The 15,292-nt window shown below is 53.4% G+C and overlaps 1 protein-coding gene across 4 annotated transcripts in view; it reads left to right on the top strand.

The window, feature by feature from the left end:
- Positions 1–15,292, top strand: part of LOC118399834 (voltage-dependent calcium channel subunit alpha-2/delta-2-like) — a 246,689-nt gene that overhangs the window by 153,773 nt on the left and 77,624 nt on the right. For 3 of the 4 annotated variants that reach the window (XM_052473270.1, XM_052473267.1, XM_052473268.1), the window contains exon 5: positions 6,586–6,630. The exons of the other annotated variant lie outside the window; for it this stretch is intronic. In XM_052473270.1, coding sequence (XP_052329230.1) covers positions 6,586–6,630 — 45 coding nt within the window. The remainder of the gene's footprint in view (positions 1–6,585; positions 6,631–15,292) is intronic. 4 annotated transcript variants of the gene reach the window in all.

Genomic DNA, 15,292 nt, shown 5'->3' with positions numbered 1-15,292 from the left:
GTTATTATTTACTCTCATATGCTCTATGGTTTGTTATTATTTACTCTCATATGCTCAATGGTTTGTTATTATTTACTCACATATGCTCAATGGTTTGTTATTATTTACTCTCATATGCTCTATGGTTTGTTATTATTTACTCTCATATGCTCTATGAATTGTTATTATTTACTCTCATATGCTCTATGGTTTGTTATTATTTACTCTCATATTCTCTATGGTTTGTTATTATTTACTCTCATATGCTCTATGGTTTGTTATTATTTACTCTCATATGCTCTATGATTTGTTATTATTTACTCTCATATGCTCTATGGTTTGTTATTATTTACTCTCATATGCTCTATGGTTTGTTATTATTTACTCTCATATGCTCTATGAATTGTTATTATTTACTCTCATATGCTCTATGGTTTGTTATTATTTACTCTCATATTCTCTATGGTTTGTTATTATTTACTCACATATGCTCTATGATTTGTTATTATTTACTCTCATATGCTCTATGGTTTGTTGTTATTTACTCTCATATGCTCTATGGTTTGTTATTATTTACTCACATATGCTCTATGGTTTGTTATTATTTACTCTCATATGCTCAATGGTTTGTTATTATTTACTCTCATATGCTCTATGGTTTGTTATTATTTACTCTCATATGCTCTATGGTTTGTTATTATTTACTCTCATATGCTCAATGGTTTGTTATTATTTACTCTCATATGCTCTATGGATTGTTGTTATTTACTCTCATATGCTCAATGGTTTGTTATTATTTACTCACATATGCTCTATGGTTTGTTATTATTTACTCTCATATGCTCTATGGATTGTTACAAGCCCTGTCTTGTTCTGTTGTTTGTACTTATTGTAGGGGATAGAAAGTAACATATCCCCCGTATGAGACTTCTCAGATGTAGAATTAGATATAAAATGAATTAATAGTTGTTTGTTCCAGTTATTGATAGTGGATAAGAGAAACAATAGAGGTCCATTCAGGGGGACATGTTCAGGCAGACAGACAGGCAGACCTACAGCAGTGGACATGGTGAGGAAACACACAAAGTCACATCGTAATCTAGAGCAAAGGGGACCGTTTCTATAGCAACAGTGGGCATCTAACCTGCCACTGCACTGCATTCGCTCAATTCTGAAATTGGGAGAGAAGGCTGGTTTTGAGGGGAGGGAGATGGGGAAAGATGAAGATAGGACAGGGAGGGCGGAGAGGAGGAGGAGAGATTAGGGAGAGGGTGGAGAAAAGAAGAAGATTGAGATAAGGGTGAGGAGGCGGGAGGGGCTGGGGATGATCACATGACCTTAGTGTTTGTATTCTGTTGGAAATGTGTTGGTCCACTCCAGCAAGATAGATTCCATTTACTGATACCATTTTGTTTTTGTGTGAATGCTGCGTGTGTGTGTGGGGGGAGTGTGTGTGTGTGGGGGGAGTGTGTGTGTGTGGGGGGAGTGTGTGTGTGGGGGGAGGATGTGTGTGTGTGTGGGGGGAGTGTGTGTGTGGGGGGGGAGCATGTGTGTGTGTGTGGGGGGTGTGTGTGTGTGGGGGGGAGCATGTGTGTGTGTGTGGGGGGGAGTGTGTGTGTGTGGGGGGAGCATGTGTGTGTGTGTGGGGGGAGTGTGTGTGCGTGAATTTGTGTGCATGCGGGCTGGCGTGCCGTTCTCGACGAGAGTGCGCCATGTGCGTGCGTCGCTGTGTGTGTTTACACTGGGAGAGAGTAATTGCTGGCAGTGTGCTTTATTAGATGTGTGTTTAACCCAGGCCCTGGGCCCTAAGAGACCGGGGACCAGCCACACCAGATGGCCATTCAGCCTAGTGGGATCTGACGGGTCACAGTGGCCTAGGGCGCCGCCCGGTGCGCGGGCGGGTCAGCGCGCGCGTGTGTAATGTACATTTTGCTGTATGAAGAGCCCGCGATTCTCTCGCTCTCGTTGTGAGATAATAGGACGTGAACCCAGTTACACGGAGGAACAGTCTTAGCGCTGTGGGATAATCACCGAAACATACAACACAGGAAGTCATTGGAACACGTACAGCGAACGGTGGCACGTCGACCCACGAGCACAGAGGACCTCCCGTGCTTGTTACGATACAAGCACTCTACATGCTGTAGGGGACCGGTATAAACACAGATCACACCGCCATCACTAGAGATGCTTGCTGCCTCCCTCCTGCCTCCCTGCCTACTAGGCATGCTATTTTTAGTTCCGACTGCCCCCCCCCCCCCCCGCCCCCCCCGCTCATATTTGCTTTCCACACCCACCACCACCACACCCGCATCTTTACTACTGTCTATTCATGCCTTCCTGTTTACATCCCTCAACTACCCTAGCTCCACCTCCTTCCCTCATCCTCTACTCCTTGTTCCCCTGCCCACCCACATCATGTATGTCTGCTGAGTAGAGAGAGGAGGCAGGGTCAGTGTGTTCTGGTACTGGAGGACAACAGGCCTCGACTTGGTTCCCCTGCTCCCTTCCTTCCCTGCTCCCCTGTCCGGAGGCCTCTGCCGCTCCCAAGGACAGGAGCGGTGTCCGGGCAAGGCCTGTCTCATGTTTAGTGTCAATAGGAGTTTGAGTCAGGCTGTGTGGCTTTCTGTCTGTGTGGGTTGTTTGGGACTGAGCTGAGTCGGTCTTAGTTGGCTGATGACTGACTCCCTGATTAGTGCTGGAGGTCAGCCTGGGCTCTGGTCATGGTCACGTGGTCTGGAGTGTCTAAAAGAGAGAGAGAGAGAGAGAGGGAGAGAGAGAGAGAGAGAGAGAGAGAGAGAGAGAGAGAGAGAGAGAGAGAGAGAGAGAGAGAGAGAGAGAGAGAGAGAGAGAGAGATAGAGAGAGAGAGAGAGAGAGAGAGAGAGAGAGAGAGAGAGAGAGGAAGAGAGAGAGAGAGTGGAAGAGAGAGAGTGGAAGAGAGAGAGAGTGGAAGAGAGAGAGAGTGGAAGAGACAGAGAGTGGAAGAGAGAGAGAGTGGAAGAGACACAGAGTGGAAGAGACAGAGAGTGGAAGAGAGAGAGAGTGGAAGAGACAGAGAGTGGAAGAGACAGAGAGTGGAAGAAAGAGAGAGTGTAAGAGACAGAGAGTGGAAGAGACAGAGAGTGGAAGAGAGAGAGAGTGGAAGAGAGAGAGAGTGGAAGAGACAGAGAGTGGAAGAGACAGAGTGGAAGAGAGAGAGAGTGGAAGAGACAGAGAGTGGAAGAGACAGAGAGTGGAAGAGACAGAGTGGAAGAGAGAGAGAGTGGAAGAGACAGAGAGTGGAAGAGACAGAGAGTGGAAGAGAGAGAGAGTGTGGGTGACTGCAAGAGGAAAAGACAGTGGTAGAGAGAAAGAGAAGGAGTGAGAGAGCAGTGGGCGGTTGTGGGCATGTGAGTGTGTGTGGAGAGCTCTCTCAGCCAAAGTAGGACCAGAGCTCCTCTACCGGGGGAGAGTCAGAGCAGGACCAGAGCTCCTCCACAGGGGGAGAGCCAGAGTAGGACCAGAGCTCCTCCACGGAGGGAGAGCCAGAGCAGGACCAGAGCTCCTCCACAGGGGGAGAATCAGAGTAGGACCAGAGCTCCTCCACAGGGGGAGAGTCAGAGCAGGACCAGAGCTCCTCCACAGGGGGAGAATCAGAGTAGGACCAGAGCTCCTCCACAGGGGGAGAGACAGAGCAGGACCAGAGCTCCTCCATGGAGGGAGAGCCAGCGCAGGACCGGAGCTCCTCCACCAGGGGAGAGCCAGAGCATCACCAGAGCTCCTCCACCAGGGGGAGAGTCAGAGCAGGACCAGAGCTCCTCCACATGGGGAGAGTCAGAATATGACCTGAGCTCCTCCACACGGGGAGAGTCAGAGTAGGACCAGAGCTCCTCCACAGGGGGAGAGTCAGAGTAGGACCAGAGCTCCTCCACATGGGGAGAGTCAGAATATGACCTGAGCTCCTCCACACGGGGAGAGTCAGAGTAGGACCAGAGCTCCTCCACATGGGGAGAGCCAGAGCAGGACCAGAGCTCCTCCACACGGGGAGAGTCAGAGTAGGACCAGAGCTCCTCCACAGGGGTAGAGTCAGAGTAGGACCAGAGCTCCTCCACATGGGGAGAGTCAGAGTAGGACCAGAGCTCCTCCACAGGGGGAGAGCCAGAGTAGGACCAGAGCTCCTCCACCAGGGGGAGAGCCAGAGTAGGACCAGAGCTCCTCCACAGGGGGAGAGTCAGAGTAGGACCAGAGCTCCTCCACCAGGGGGAGAGCCAGAGTAGGACCAGAGCTCCTCAACAGGGGGAGAGCCAGAGTAGGACCAGAGCTCCTCAACAGGGGGAGAGCCAGAGTAGGACCAGAGCTCCTCCACAGGGGGAGAGTCAGAGTAGGACCAGAGCTCCTCCACCAGGGGGAGAGCCAGAGTAGGACCAGAGCTCCTCAACAGGGGGAGAGCCAGAGTAGGACCAGAGCTCCTCCACAGGGGGAGAGTCAGAGTAGGACCAGAGCTCCTCAACAGGGGGAGAGCCAGAGTAGGACCAGAGCTCCTCCACAGGGGGAGAGCCAGAGTAGGACCAGAGCTCCTCCACAGGGGGAGAGTCAGAGTAGGACCAGAGCTCCTCCACAGGGGGAGAGCCAGAGTAGGACCAGAGCTCCTCCACAGGGGGAGAGCCAGAGTAGGACCAGAGCTCCTCCACAGGGGGAGAGTCAGAGTAGGACCAGAGCTCCTCCACAGGGGGAGAGCCAGAGTAGGACCAGAGCTCCTCCACAGGGGGAGAGCCAGAGTAGGACCAGAGCTCCTCCACAGGGGGAGAGCCAGAGTAGGACCAGAGCTCCTCCACAGGGGGAGAGTCAGAGTAGGACCAGAGCTCCTCCACAGGGGGAGAGCCAGATTAGGACCAGAGCTCCTCCACAGGGGGAGAGTCAGAGTAGGACCAGAGCTCCTCAACAGGGGGAGAGCCAGAGTAGGACCAGAGCTCCTCAACAGGGGGAGAGTCAGAGTAGGACCAGAGCTCCTCCACAGGGGGAGAGCCAGAGTAGGACCAGAGCTCCTCCACAGGGGGAGAGCCAGAGTAGAACCAGAGCTCCTCCACAGGGGGAGAGTCAGAGTAGGACCAGAGCTCCTCCACAGGGGAGAGCCAGAGTAGGACCAGAGCTCCTCCACAGGGGAGAGCCAGAGTAGGACCAGAGCTCCTCCACAGGGGAGAGTCAGAGTAGGACCAGAGCTCCTCCACAGGGGGAGAGCCAGAGTAGGACCAGAGCTCCTCCACAGGGGAGAGTCAGAGTAGGACCAGAGCTCCTCAACAGGGGGAGAGTCAGAGTAGGACCAGAGCTCCTCCACAGGGGGAGAGTCAGAGTAGGACCAGAGCTCCTCCACAGGGGGAGAGCCAGAGTAGGACCAGAGCTCCTCCACAGGGGGAGAGTCAGAGTAGGACCAGAGCTCCTCAACAGGGGGAGAGTCAGAGTAGGACCAGAGCTCCTCCACAGGGGGAGAGTCAGAGTAGGACCAGAGCTCCTCCACAGGGGGAGAGCCAGAGTAGGACCAGAGCTCCTCCACAGGGGGAGAGCCAGAGTAGGACCAGAGCTCCTCCACAGGGGGAGAGCCAGAGTAGGACCAGAGCTCCTCCACAGGGGGAGAGCCAGAGTAGGACCAGAGCTCCTCCACAGGGGGAGAGCCAGAGTAGGACCAGAGCTCCTCAACAGGGGGAGAGTCAGAGTAGGACCAGAGCTCCTCCACAGGGGGAGAGCCAGAGTAGGACCAGAGCTCCTCAACAGGGGGAGAGTCAGAGTAGGACCAGAGCTCCTCCACAGGGGGAGAGTCAGAGTAGGACCAGAGCTCCTCAACAGGGGGAGAGCCAGAGTAGGACCAGAGCTCCTCCACAGGGGGAGAGCCAGAGTAGGACCAGAGCTCCTCAACAGGGGGAGAGTCAGAGTAGGACCAGAGCTCCTCCACAGGGGAGAGCCAGAGTAGGACCAGAGCTCCTCCACAGGGGGAGAGCCAGAGTAGGACCAGAGCTCCTCCACAGGGGGAGAGCCAGAGTAGGACCAGAGTGGAGTGGAGTAGGACCAGAGTGGAGTGGAGTAGGACCAGAGTGGAGTGGAGTAGGACCAGGGAGTGTGCTGCCATGATCTTGGCTTCTGTCCTGTTCTCTCTCTCTCTTTTCTTTCTCCTCTGAGATGAGAGAGCTGCCGTTTACCATGAACTCGACAGACAATAAGCAGTGGATAAGAGCGCTAGGGAACAATGCTAGCACATTCCACTCATATCCCAATATAGCACTCTATACTCATCCTAAATCCAGCTACCAACCACTGCACCATAGTAAGGCATGCTGTGCATACAGCCCATATTTCCCATTGCGTCACAGCACTACTAGATAGCATCCCGGTTGCGTTAGAACACAGCGTGTCTCAGAAATCTGCCACACACAGTTCCATTCAACAGCCCCATCTTTCATCGCACTACCTCCCCGGTGTTCTGCGATGCTGATTATATTCTCATGCTGTCTAGTGTGTCTGAATATAACCTTGACATCTCCATACAGCGTACACCGGCGGAAGAGCCTCGAGGACATAGTCACTGCTATATCTTCTCTCATCACCTCTCTCTCCACCTTTCTTTTCCGGCGCAGGAAAGCGACATGGAGTACTATGATTCGAAAGCGGAATCAGACTATGTGAGTACAGCGGTATGTCCTCCCAAGTCCTGCCCGTCCTGCTCCCCTGTACGTCTTGTTGTCACCCTGGTCACAGGCACGCGGGCTGTCTGTGTGTGTTAGTGCGCTGGTGAGACTCCTGTGACTGTTGCGTGTTGAGTGTTACAGGGCTGGAACCAGCACCATGCATGTGACCAAGCTCCCACTAAATGTCCTACCAAGAGATTCGGTCAAACCCTGGAGTATGCCTACCCAATCCCAAACCCCGAAGTACCTACCCTGCCTGTCCCGAACTATGCCTAAACCTCACCTGTCAAACCCCGAAGTACCTACCCTGCCTGTCCCGAACTATGCCTAAACCTCACCTGTCAAACCTTGAAGTGCCCTCACCCCAACTGTCGAGTACCTCGTACCTAACCTCAACTTTCCGAACCCTGGTGAATTGAAATGACTAACTCAAACGGAAGTAGCTAACCCTTATCGTTTACGGAGTAATTTAACCCCACGTGTCTACTGTGCATGTGACAGTGACTGCAGCTCCTACTCTCCTCTCAAGAGATTCGGTCAAACTCTGGACTTCAGCAGCACTCTCCTTGTGTTTTACCCTCGTCCAATGCCACAATGCAGGGCCAAGGAACACCCAGCCACAAATCAATGTAGGCTCCCAGTACCAATTCACAAGTAGCTATACAGTAACTACCAGAGACAGACAGATTTCATGTTTGTCTTGTCACCGTAAATACCAGTCAACTACAGACCCCCCCCCCTGATCTGGGAACAGTCAATAGTCCTTCCGGGGGGGTGTTCAGGTCACACGCCGCTTTGTGCTACTGTACCAGGCCACCTGATTGATTAGCTATCAGAACCAACTCCAAGAATTCTCTAGGTCACCCAAGCACAAAGGGAAGGAAGGAATGAGGGAGAGATGGAGGAGAGAGAGAGAGATGGAGAGATGGAGAGGCGGATAGAGAACGAGATGGGGAGGGATGGAGGAGTGAGCGATGAAGGAGAGAGAGAAAGAGGTGGAGAGAGATTGAGGAGAGAGAAGGAGATGGAGGAGAGAGATGGATGAAGAGAGAGAAAGATATGGAGAGAGAGGGAGGAGAGAGAGAAAGAGATGGAGAGATATGAAGGAGAGGGAGAAAGAGATGAAGAGAGAGAGAGAGAGAGAGAGAGAGTTGGAGAGAGAGAAAGATTTGGAGGAGAGAGAACGTGAGAGACATGAATGAGAGAGAGAAAGAGATGAAGAGAGGCCGAGGAGAGAGAGGGAGATGGAGATAGAGAGAAATGTGGGGACAGACAGACAGAGGAGCAAGCTATGCTATAAATCACAGCATGATTTTCTCGGTGTTCAAGGCGGCCCTCGTGATAAATGACACAGCACTTTAGGGCCTGTCAGCACGTCTAATTGGAGGACATCGGTCATCATTAACATGGTCGCTGCTGAGGCCGAGCCCTTGACACACCCCATGACCCTTGCCTCGCCACCTCAAGCTTATCCCAGCACACTGCAAGAGGTCATCCTGAGGTCAACCCCCACGCCAGCCTGGCTAGTTCAAAACAGATACTAATGTCTGCCTTTGGTTCCTTGAAAAATAAAAATCCATTATGTCCAGAGACCTGTTCGAACTTTCCATGGTGGTTGAGCTACCCACTGCTTCCTCCCTCTATCCCTTCCTCTCACCCATTGCTTCCTCCCTCTATCCCTTCCTCTCACCCACTGCTTCCTCCCTCTATCCCTTCCTCTCACCCATTGCTTCCTTCCTCTATCCCTTCTCCCTTCCTCACCCACTGCTTCCTTCCTCTATCCCTTCCTCTCACCCACTGCTTCCTTCCTCTATCCCTTCCTCTCACCCACTGCTTCCTTCCTTCCCTTCCTCTCACCCACTGCTTCCTTCCTCTATCCCCTGCTTCCTCCCTTCCACCCACTGCTTCCTTCTATCCCTTCCTCTACTGCTTCCTCCCTCCCTTCCTCACCCACTGCTTCCTTCCCTCTATCCCTTCCTCTCACCCACTGCTTCCTTCCCTCTATCCCTTCCTCTCACCCACTGCTTCCTCCCTCTATCCCTTCCTCTCACCCACTGCTTCCTCCCTCTATCCCTTCCTCTCACCCACTGCTTCCTCCCTCCTCTCACCCATCCCTCCCTCTCCTTCCTCACCCACTGCTTCCTCCCTCTATCCCTTCCTCTCACCCACTGCTTCCTCCCTCTATCCCTTCCTCTCACCCACTGCTTCCTCCCTCCTTCTCTCACCCACTGCTTCCTCTCTGATCCCTTCCCACTGCTTCCTCCTCTATCCCTTCCTCTCACCCACTGCTTCCTCCCTCTATCCCTTCCTCTCACCCACTGCTTCCTCCCTCTATCCCTTCCTCTCACCCACTGCTTCCTCCCTCTATCCCTTCCTCTCACCCACTGCTTCCTCCCTCTATCCCTTCCTCTCACCCATCCTGCCTTCACCCACTCCCTCCTCTATCCCTTCCTCTCACCCACTGCTTCCTCCCTCCTATCCCTTCCTCTCACCCACTGCTTCCTCCCTCTATCCCTTCCTCTCACCCACTGCTTCCTTCCCTCTATCCCTTCCTCTCACCCACTGCTTCCTCCCCCCTTCTATCCCTTCCCCTCCTCTCACCCACTGCTTCCTCCTCCCCTTCTCTCACCCACTTCCTCTCACCCTTCCTCTCACCCACTGCTTCCTCCCCTCTACCCACTCTCCTTCCTCTCACCCACTGCTTCCTCCCTCTATCCTTCCTCTCACCCACTGCTTCCTCCCCCTTCCTATCCCTTCCTCTCACCCACTGCTTCCTCCCTCTATCCCTTCCTCTCACCCACTGCCCTCCCTTCCCTTCCTCTCACCCACTGCTTCCTCCCCTCCTATCCCTTCCTCTATCCCTTCCCTCCTCACCCACTGCTTCCTCCCTCTATCCCCTTCCCCACTGCTTCCTCCCATCCCTTCCTCTTCCCTTCCTCTCACCCACTCTCTATCCCTTCCTCTCACCCACTGCCCTCCCTCTATCCCTTCCTCTCACCCACTGCTTCCTCCCTCTATCCCTTCCTCTATCCCTTCCTCTCACCCACTGCTTCCTCCCTCTATCCCTTCCTCTATCCCTACCTCTCACCCACTGCTTGCTTCCTCTATCCCTTCCTCTCACCCATTTCTTCCTTCCTCAATCCCTTCCTCTCACCCACTGCTTCCTCCCTCTATCCCTTCCTCTCACCCATTTCTTCCTTCCTCAATCCCTTCCTCTCACCCACTGCTTCCTCCCTCTATCCCTTCCTCTCACCCACTGCTTCCTTCCTCTATCCCTTCCTCTCACCCACTGCTTCCTCCCTCTATCCCTTCCTCTATCCCTTCCTCTCACCCACTGCTTCCTTCCTCTATCCCTTCCTCTCCCCCACTGCTTCCTCCCTCTATCCCTTCCTCTATCCCTTCCTCTCACCCACTGCTTCCTTCCTCTATCCCTTCCTCTCACCCACTGCTTCCTCCCTCTATCCCTTCCTCTCACCCACTGCTTCCTTCCTCTATCCCTTCCTCTCACCCATTGCTTCCTTCCTCAATCCCTTCCTCTCACCCACTGCTTCCTCCCTCTATCCCTTCCTCTCACCCACTGCTTCCTTCCTCTATCCCTTCCTCTCACCCACTGCTTCCTCCCTCTATCCCTTCCTCTCACCCACTGCTTCCTCCCTCTATCCCTTCCTCTATCCCTTCCTCTCACCCACTGCTTGTTTCCTCTATCCCTTCCTCTCAGCCATTGCTTCCTTCCTCAATCCCTTCCTCTCACCCACTGCTTACTCCCTCTATCCATTCCTCTATCCCTTCCTCTCACCCACTGCTTCCTCCTCTATCCATTCCTCTATCCCTTCCTCTCACCCACTGCTTGCTTCCTCTATCCCTTCCTCTCACCCACTGCTTGCTTCCTCTATCCCTTCCTCTCACCCATTGCTTCCTTCCTCAATCCCTTCCTCTCACCCACTGCTTCCTCCCTCTATCCCTTCCTCTCACCCACTGCTTCCTTCCTCTATCCCTTCCTCTCACCCACTGCTTCCTCCCTCTATCCCTTCATCTCACCCACTGCTTCCTCCCTCTATCCATTCCTCTATCCCTTCCTCTCACCCACTGCTTCCTTCCTCTATCCCTTCTCTCACCCACTGCTTCCTCCCTCTATCCCTTCATCTCACCCACTGCTTCCTCCCTCTATCCATTCCTCTATCCCTTCCTCTCACCCACTGCTTGTTTCCTCTATCCCTTCCTCTCACCCAGTGCTTCCTCCCTCTATCCCTTCCTCTCACCCACTGCTTCCTCCCTCTATCCCTTCCTCTATCCCTTCCTCTCACCCACTGCTTCCTCCCTCTATCCCTTCCTCTCACCCACTGCTTCCTCCCTCTATCCCTTCCTCTCACCCACTGCTTCCTCCCTCTATCCCTTCCTCTCACCCACTGCTTCCTCCCTCTATCCCTTCCTCTCACCCACTGCTTCCTTCCTCTATCCCTTCCTCTCACCCATTGCTTCCTTCCTCTATCCCTTCCTCTCACCCACTGCTTCCTCCCTCTATCCCTTCCTCTCACCCACTGCTTCCTCCCTCTATCCCTTCCTCTCACCCACTGCTTCCTTCCTCTATCCCTTCCTCTCACCCACTGCTTCCTCCCTCTATCCCTTCCTCTCACCCACTGCTTCCTCCCTCTATCCATTCCTCTATCCCTTCCTCTCACCCACTGCTTGCTTCCTCTATCCCTTCCTCTCACCCATTGCTTCCTTCCTCTATCCCTTCCTCTCACCCACTGCTTCCTTCCTCTATCCCTTCCTTTCACCCACTGCTTCCTTCCCCTATCCCTTCCTCTCACCCACTGCTTCCTTCCTCTATCCCTTCCTCTCACCCACTGCTTCCTTCCTCTATCCCTTCCTCTCACCCACTGCTTCCTTCCTCTATCCCTTCCTCTCACCCACTGCTTCCTCCCTCTATCCCTTCCTCTATCCCTTCCTCTCACCCACTGCTTGCTTCCTCTATCCATTCCTCTCACCCATTGCTTCCTTCCTCATTCCCTTCCTCTCACCCACTGCTTGATTCCTCTATACCTTCCTCTCACCCACTGCTTCCTTCCTCTATCCCTTCCTCTCTCACCCACTGCTTCCTCCCTCTATCCCGTCCTCTATCCCTTCCTCTCACCCACTGCTTGCTTCCTCTATCCATTCCTCTCACCCATTGCTTCCTTCCTCAATCCCTTCCTCTCACCCACTGCTTGATTCCTCAATCCCTTCCTCTCACCCACTGCTTGATTCCTCTATACCTTCCTCTCACCCATTGCTTCCTTCCTCAATCCCTTCCTCTCACCCACTGCTTCCTTCCTCTATCCCTTCCTCTCACCCACTGCTTCCTTCCTCTATCCCTTCCTCTCACCCACTGCTTCCTCCCTCTATCCCGTCCTCTATCCCTTCCTCTCACCCACTGCTTGCTTCCTCTATCCATTCCTCTCACCCATTGCTTCCTTCCTCATTCCCTTCCTCTCACCCACTGCTTGATTCCTCTATACCTTCCTCTCACCCACTGCTTCCTTCCTCTATCCCTTTCTCTCACCCACGGCGTCCTCCCTCTATCCCTTCCTCTATCCCTTCCTCTCACCCACTGCTTCCTCCCTCTATCCCTTCCTCTCACCCACTGCTTCCTCCCTCTATCCCTTCCTCTCACCCACTCCTTCCTCCCTCTATCCCTTCCTCTATCCCTTCCTCTCACCCACTGCTTCCTCCCTCTATCCCTTCCTCTCACCCACTGCTTCCTCCCTCTATCCCTTCCTCTCACCCACTGCTTCCTCCCTCTATCCCTTCCTCTATCCCTTCCTCTCACCCACTGCTTGCTTCCTCTATCCCTTCCTCTCACCCATTGCTTCCTTCCTCAATCCCTTCCTCTCACCCACTGCTTGATTCCTCTATACCTTCCTCTCACCCACTGCTTCCTTCCTCTATCCCTTCCTCTCACCCACTGCTTCCTCCTCTATCCCGTCCTCTATCCCTTCCTCTCACCCACTGCTTGCTTCCTCTATCCATTCCTCTCACCCATTGCTTCCTTCCTCATTCCCTTCCTCTCACCCACTGCTTGATTCCTCTATACCTTCCTCTCACCCACTGCTTCCTTCCTCTATCCCTTTCTCTCACCCACGGCGTCCTCCCTCTATCCCTTCCTCTATCCCTTCCTCTCACCCACTGCTTCCTCCCTCTATCCCTTCCTCTCACCCACTGCTTCCTCCCTCTATCCCTTCCTCTCACCCATTTCTTCCTCTCCTCTATCCCTTCCTCTCACCCACTGCTTCCTTCCTCTATCCCTTCCTCTCACCCACTGCTTCCTCCCTCTATCCCTTCCTCAATCCCTTCCTCTCACCCACTGCTTCCTCCCTCTATCCCTTCCTCTCACCCACTGCTTCCTTCCTCTATCCCTTCCTCTCACCCACTGCTTCCTTCCTCTATCCCTTCCTCTCACCCACTGCTTCCTTCCTCTATCCCTTCCTCTCACCCACTGCTTCCTCCCTCTATACCTTCCTCTCACCCACTGCTTCCTCCCTCTATCCCTTCCTCTCACCCACTGCTTCCTCCCTCTATACCTTCCTCTCACCCACTGCTTCCTTCCCCTATCCCTTCCTCTCACCCACTGCTTCCTCCCTCTATCCCTTCCTCTCACCCACTGCTTCCTCCCTCTATCCCTTCCTCTCACCCACTGCTTCCTCCCTCTATCCCTCCCTCTATCCCTTCCTCTCACCCACTGCTTCCTCCCTCTATCCCTTCCTCTATCCCTTCCTCTCACCCACTGCTTCCTCCCTCTATCCCTTCCTCTCACCCACTGCTTCCTCCCTCTATCCCTTCCTCTCACCCACTGCTTGCTTCCTCTATCCCTTCCTCTCACCCATTTCTTCCTTCCTCAATCCCTTCCTCTCACCCACTGCTTCCTCCCTCTATCCCTTCCTCTCACCCACTGCTTCCTCCCTCTATCCCTTCCTCTCACCCATTTCTTCCTTCCTCAATCCCTTCCTGCTCTACGCCTGTACCCGTGCTCTACTCCTGTACCTTAGCTTTACTCCTGCACCCGTGCTCTACCCCTGAACTTGTGCTCTTCTCCTGTAACAGTGATCTACTCCTGTATCTTTGCTTTACTCCTGTACCCGTGCTCTTGTCCTGTACCTTTTCTTTTCCCCTGTACCCATGCTCTACTCCTGTTGCCGTGCTCTTCTCCTGTACCTGTGCTCTACTCCTGCACTTTTGCTCTACTCCTGTACCCGTGCTCTACCCCTATACCTGTGCTCTTCTCCTGTAGCTGTGCTCTACTTCTGTATCCGTGCTCTAGTCCTGTACCCTTGCTCTACTCCTGTACCCATGCTCTACTCTTGTACTTTTGCTCCACTCCTGTACCCGTGCTCTACTCTTGTACCCGTGCTCTACGCCTGTACCCGTGCTCAACTCCTGTACCCGTGCTCTACTCCTGTACCTTTGCTTTACCCCGTACCTTGGCTTTACTCCTTTACCCGTGCACTACTCCTGTACCCGTGCTGTACTCCTGTAGCCATGCTCTACTCCTGTTCTCGTGCTCTACTCCTGTACCTTTGCTCTTCTCAAGTACCCGTGCTTTACTCCTGTACTTTTGCTCCACCCCTGTACCCGTGCTCTACTCCTGTTGCCGTGCCCTTCTCCTGTACCTGTGCTCTATTCCTGTACTTTTGCTCTACTCCTGTACCCATGTGTTCTACCCCTGTACCCGTGCTCTACTCCTGTACCCGTCCTTTACTCCTGTACCCGTCCTTTACTCCTGTACTTTTACTCTACTCCTGTACCCGTGCTCTACTCCTGTACTTGTGCTCTACTCCTGTACCCGTGCTTTACTCCTGTACCCGTGCTCTACTCCTGTAGCCGTCCTCTACTCCTGTTCTCGTGCTCTACTCCTGTACCCGTGCTCTACTCCTGTACCCGTGCTCTACTCCTGTACCCGTGCTCTAATCCTGTGCCTGTGCCTGTGCTCTACCCCTATACCTGTGCTCTTCTCCTGTACCTGTGCTCTACTCCTGTATCTGTGCTCTACTCCTATTCCAGTGCTCTATTCCTGTACCCGTGCTCTACTCCTGTACCTTTGCTTTTCTCCTGTACCTGTGATCTACTCCTGTATCCGTGCTCTACACCTATTCCAGTGCTCTATTCCTGTACCCGTGCTCTACTCCTGTACCTTTGCTTTACACCTGTACCTGTGATCTACTCCTGTACCCGTACTGTACACCTGTACCTTTGCTCTACTCCTGTACCTTTTCTTTACCCCTGTACCTGTGATCTACTTCTGTACCCGTGCTCTACCCACGTACCTGTGCTCTTCTCCTGTACCTGTGCTCTACTGCTGTACCTTTGCTTTACTCCTGTACCCGTGCTCTACTCCTTTACCCGTGCTCTACTCCTGTAGCCGTGCTCTACTCCTGTTCTCGTGCTCTACTCCTGTACCCGTGCTCTACTCCTGTACCCGTGCTCTACTCCTGTACCTTTGCTCTACTCCTGTACTCGTGCTCTACCCCTGTACTCGTGCTCTACTCCTGTGACCGTGCTCTACCTCTGTAGTCGTGCTCTACTTCTGTACCCTTGCTTGTCTCCTGTACTCGTGCTCTACTCCTGTTCCCGTGCTCTACTCCTGTACCTTTGCTCTTCTCCTGAGCCCTTGCTCTACTCA

This window comes from Oncorhynchus keta, chromosome 21 (assembly GCF_023373465.1).
Source record: "Oncorhynchus keta strain PuntledgeMale-10-30-2019 chromosome 21, Oket_V2, whole genome shotgun sequence".
Lineage (NCBI taxonomy): Eukaryota > Metazoa > Chordata > Actinopteri > Salmoniformes > Salmonidae > Oncorhynchus > Oncorhynchus keta.
This window is presented reverse-complemented; position numbering and strand designations above follow the sequence as displayed.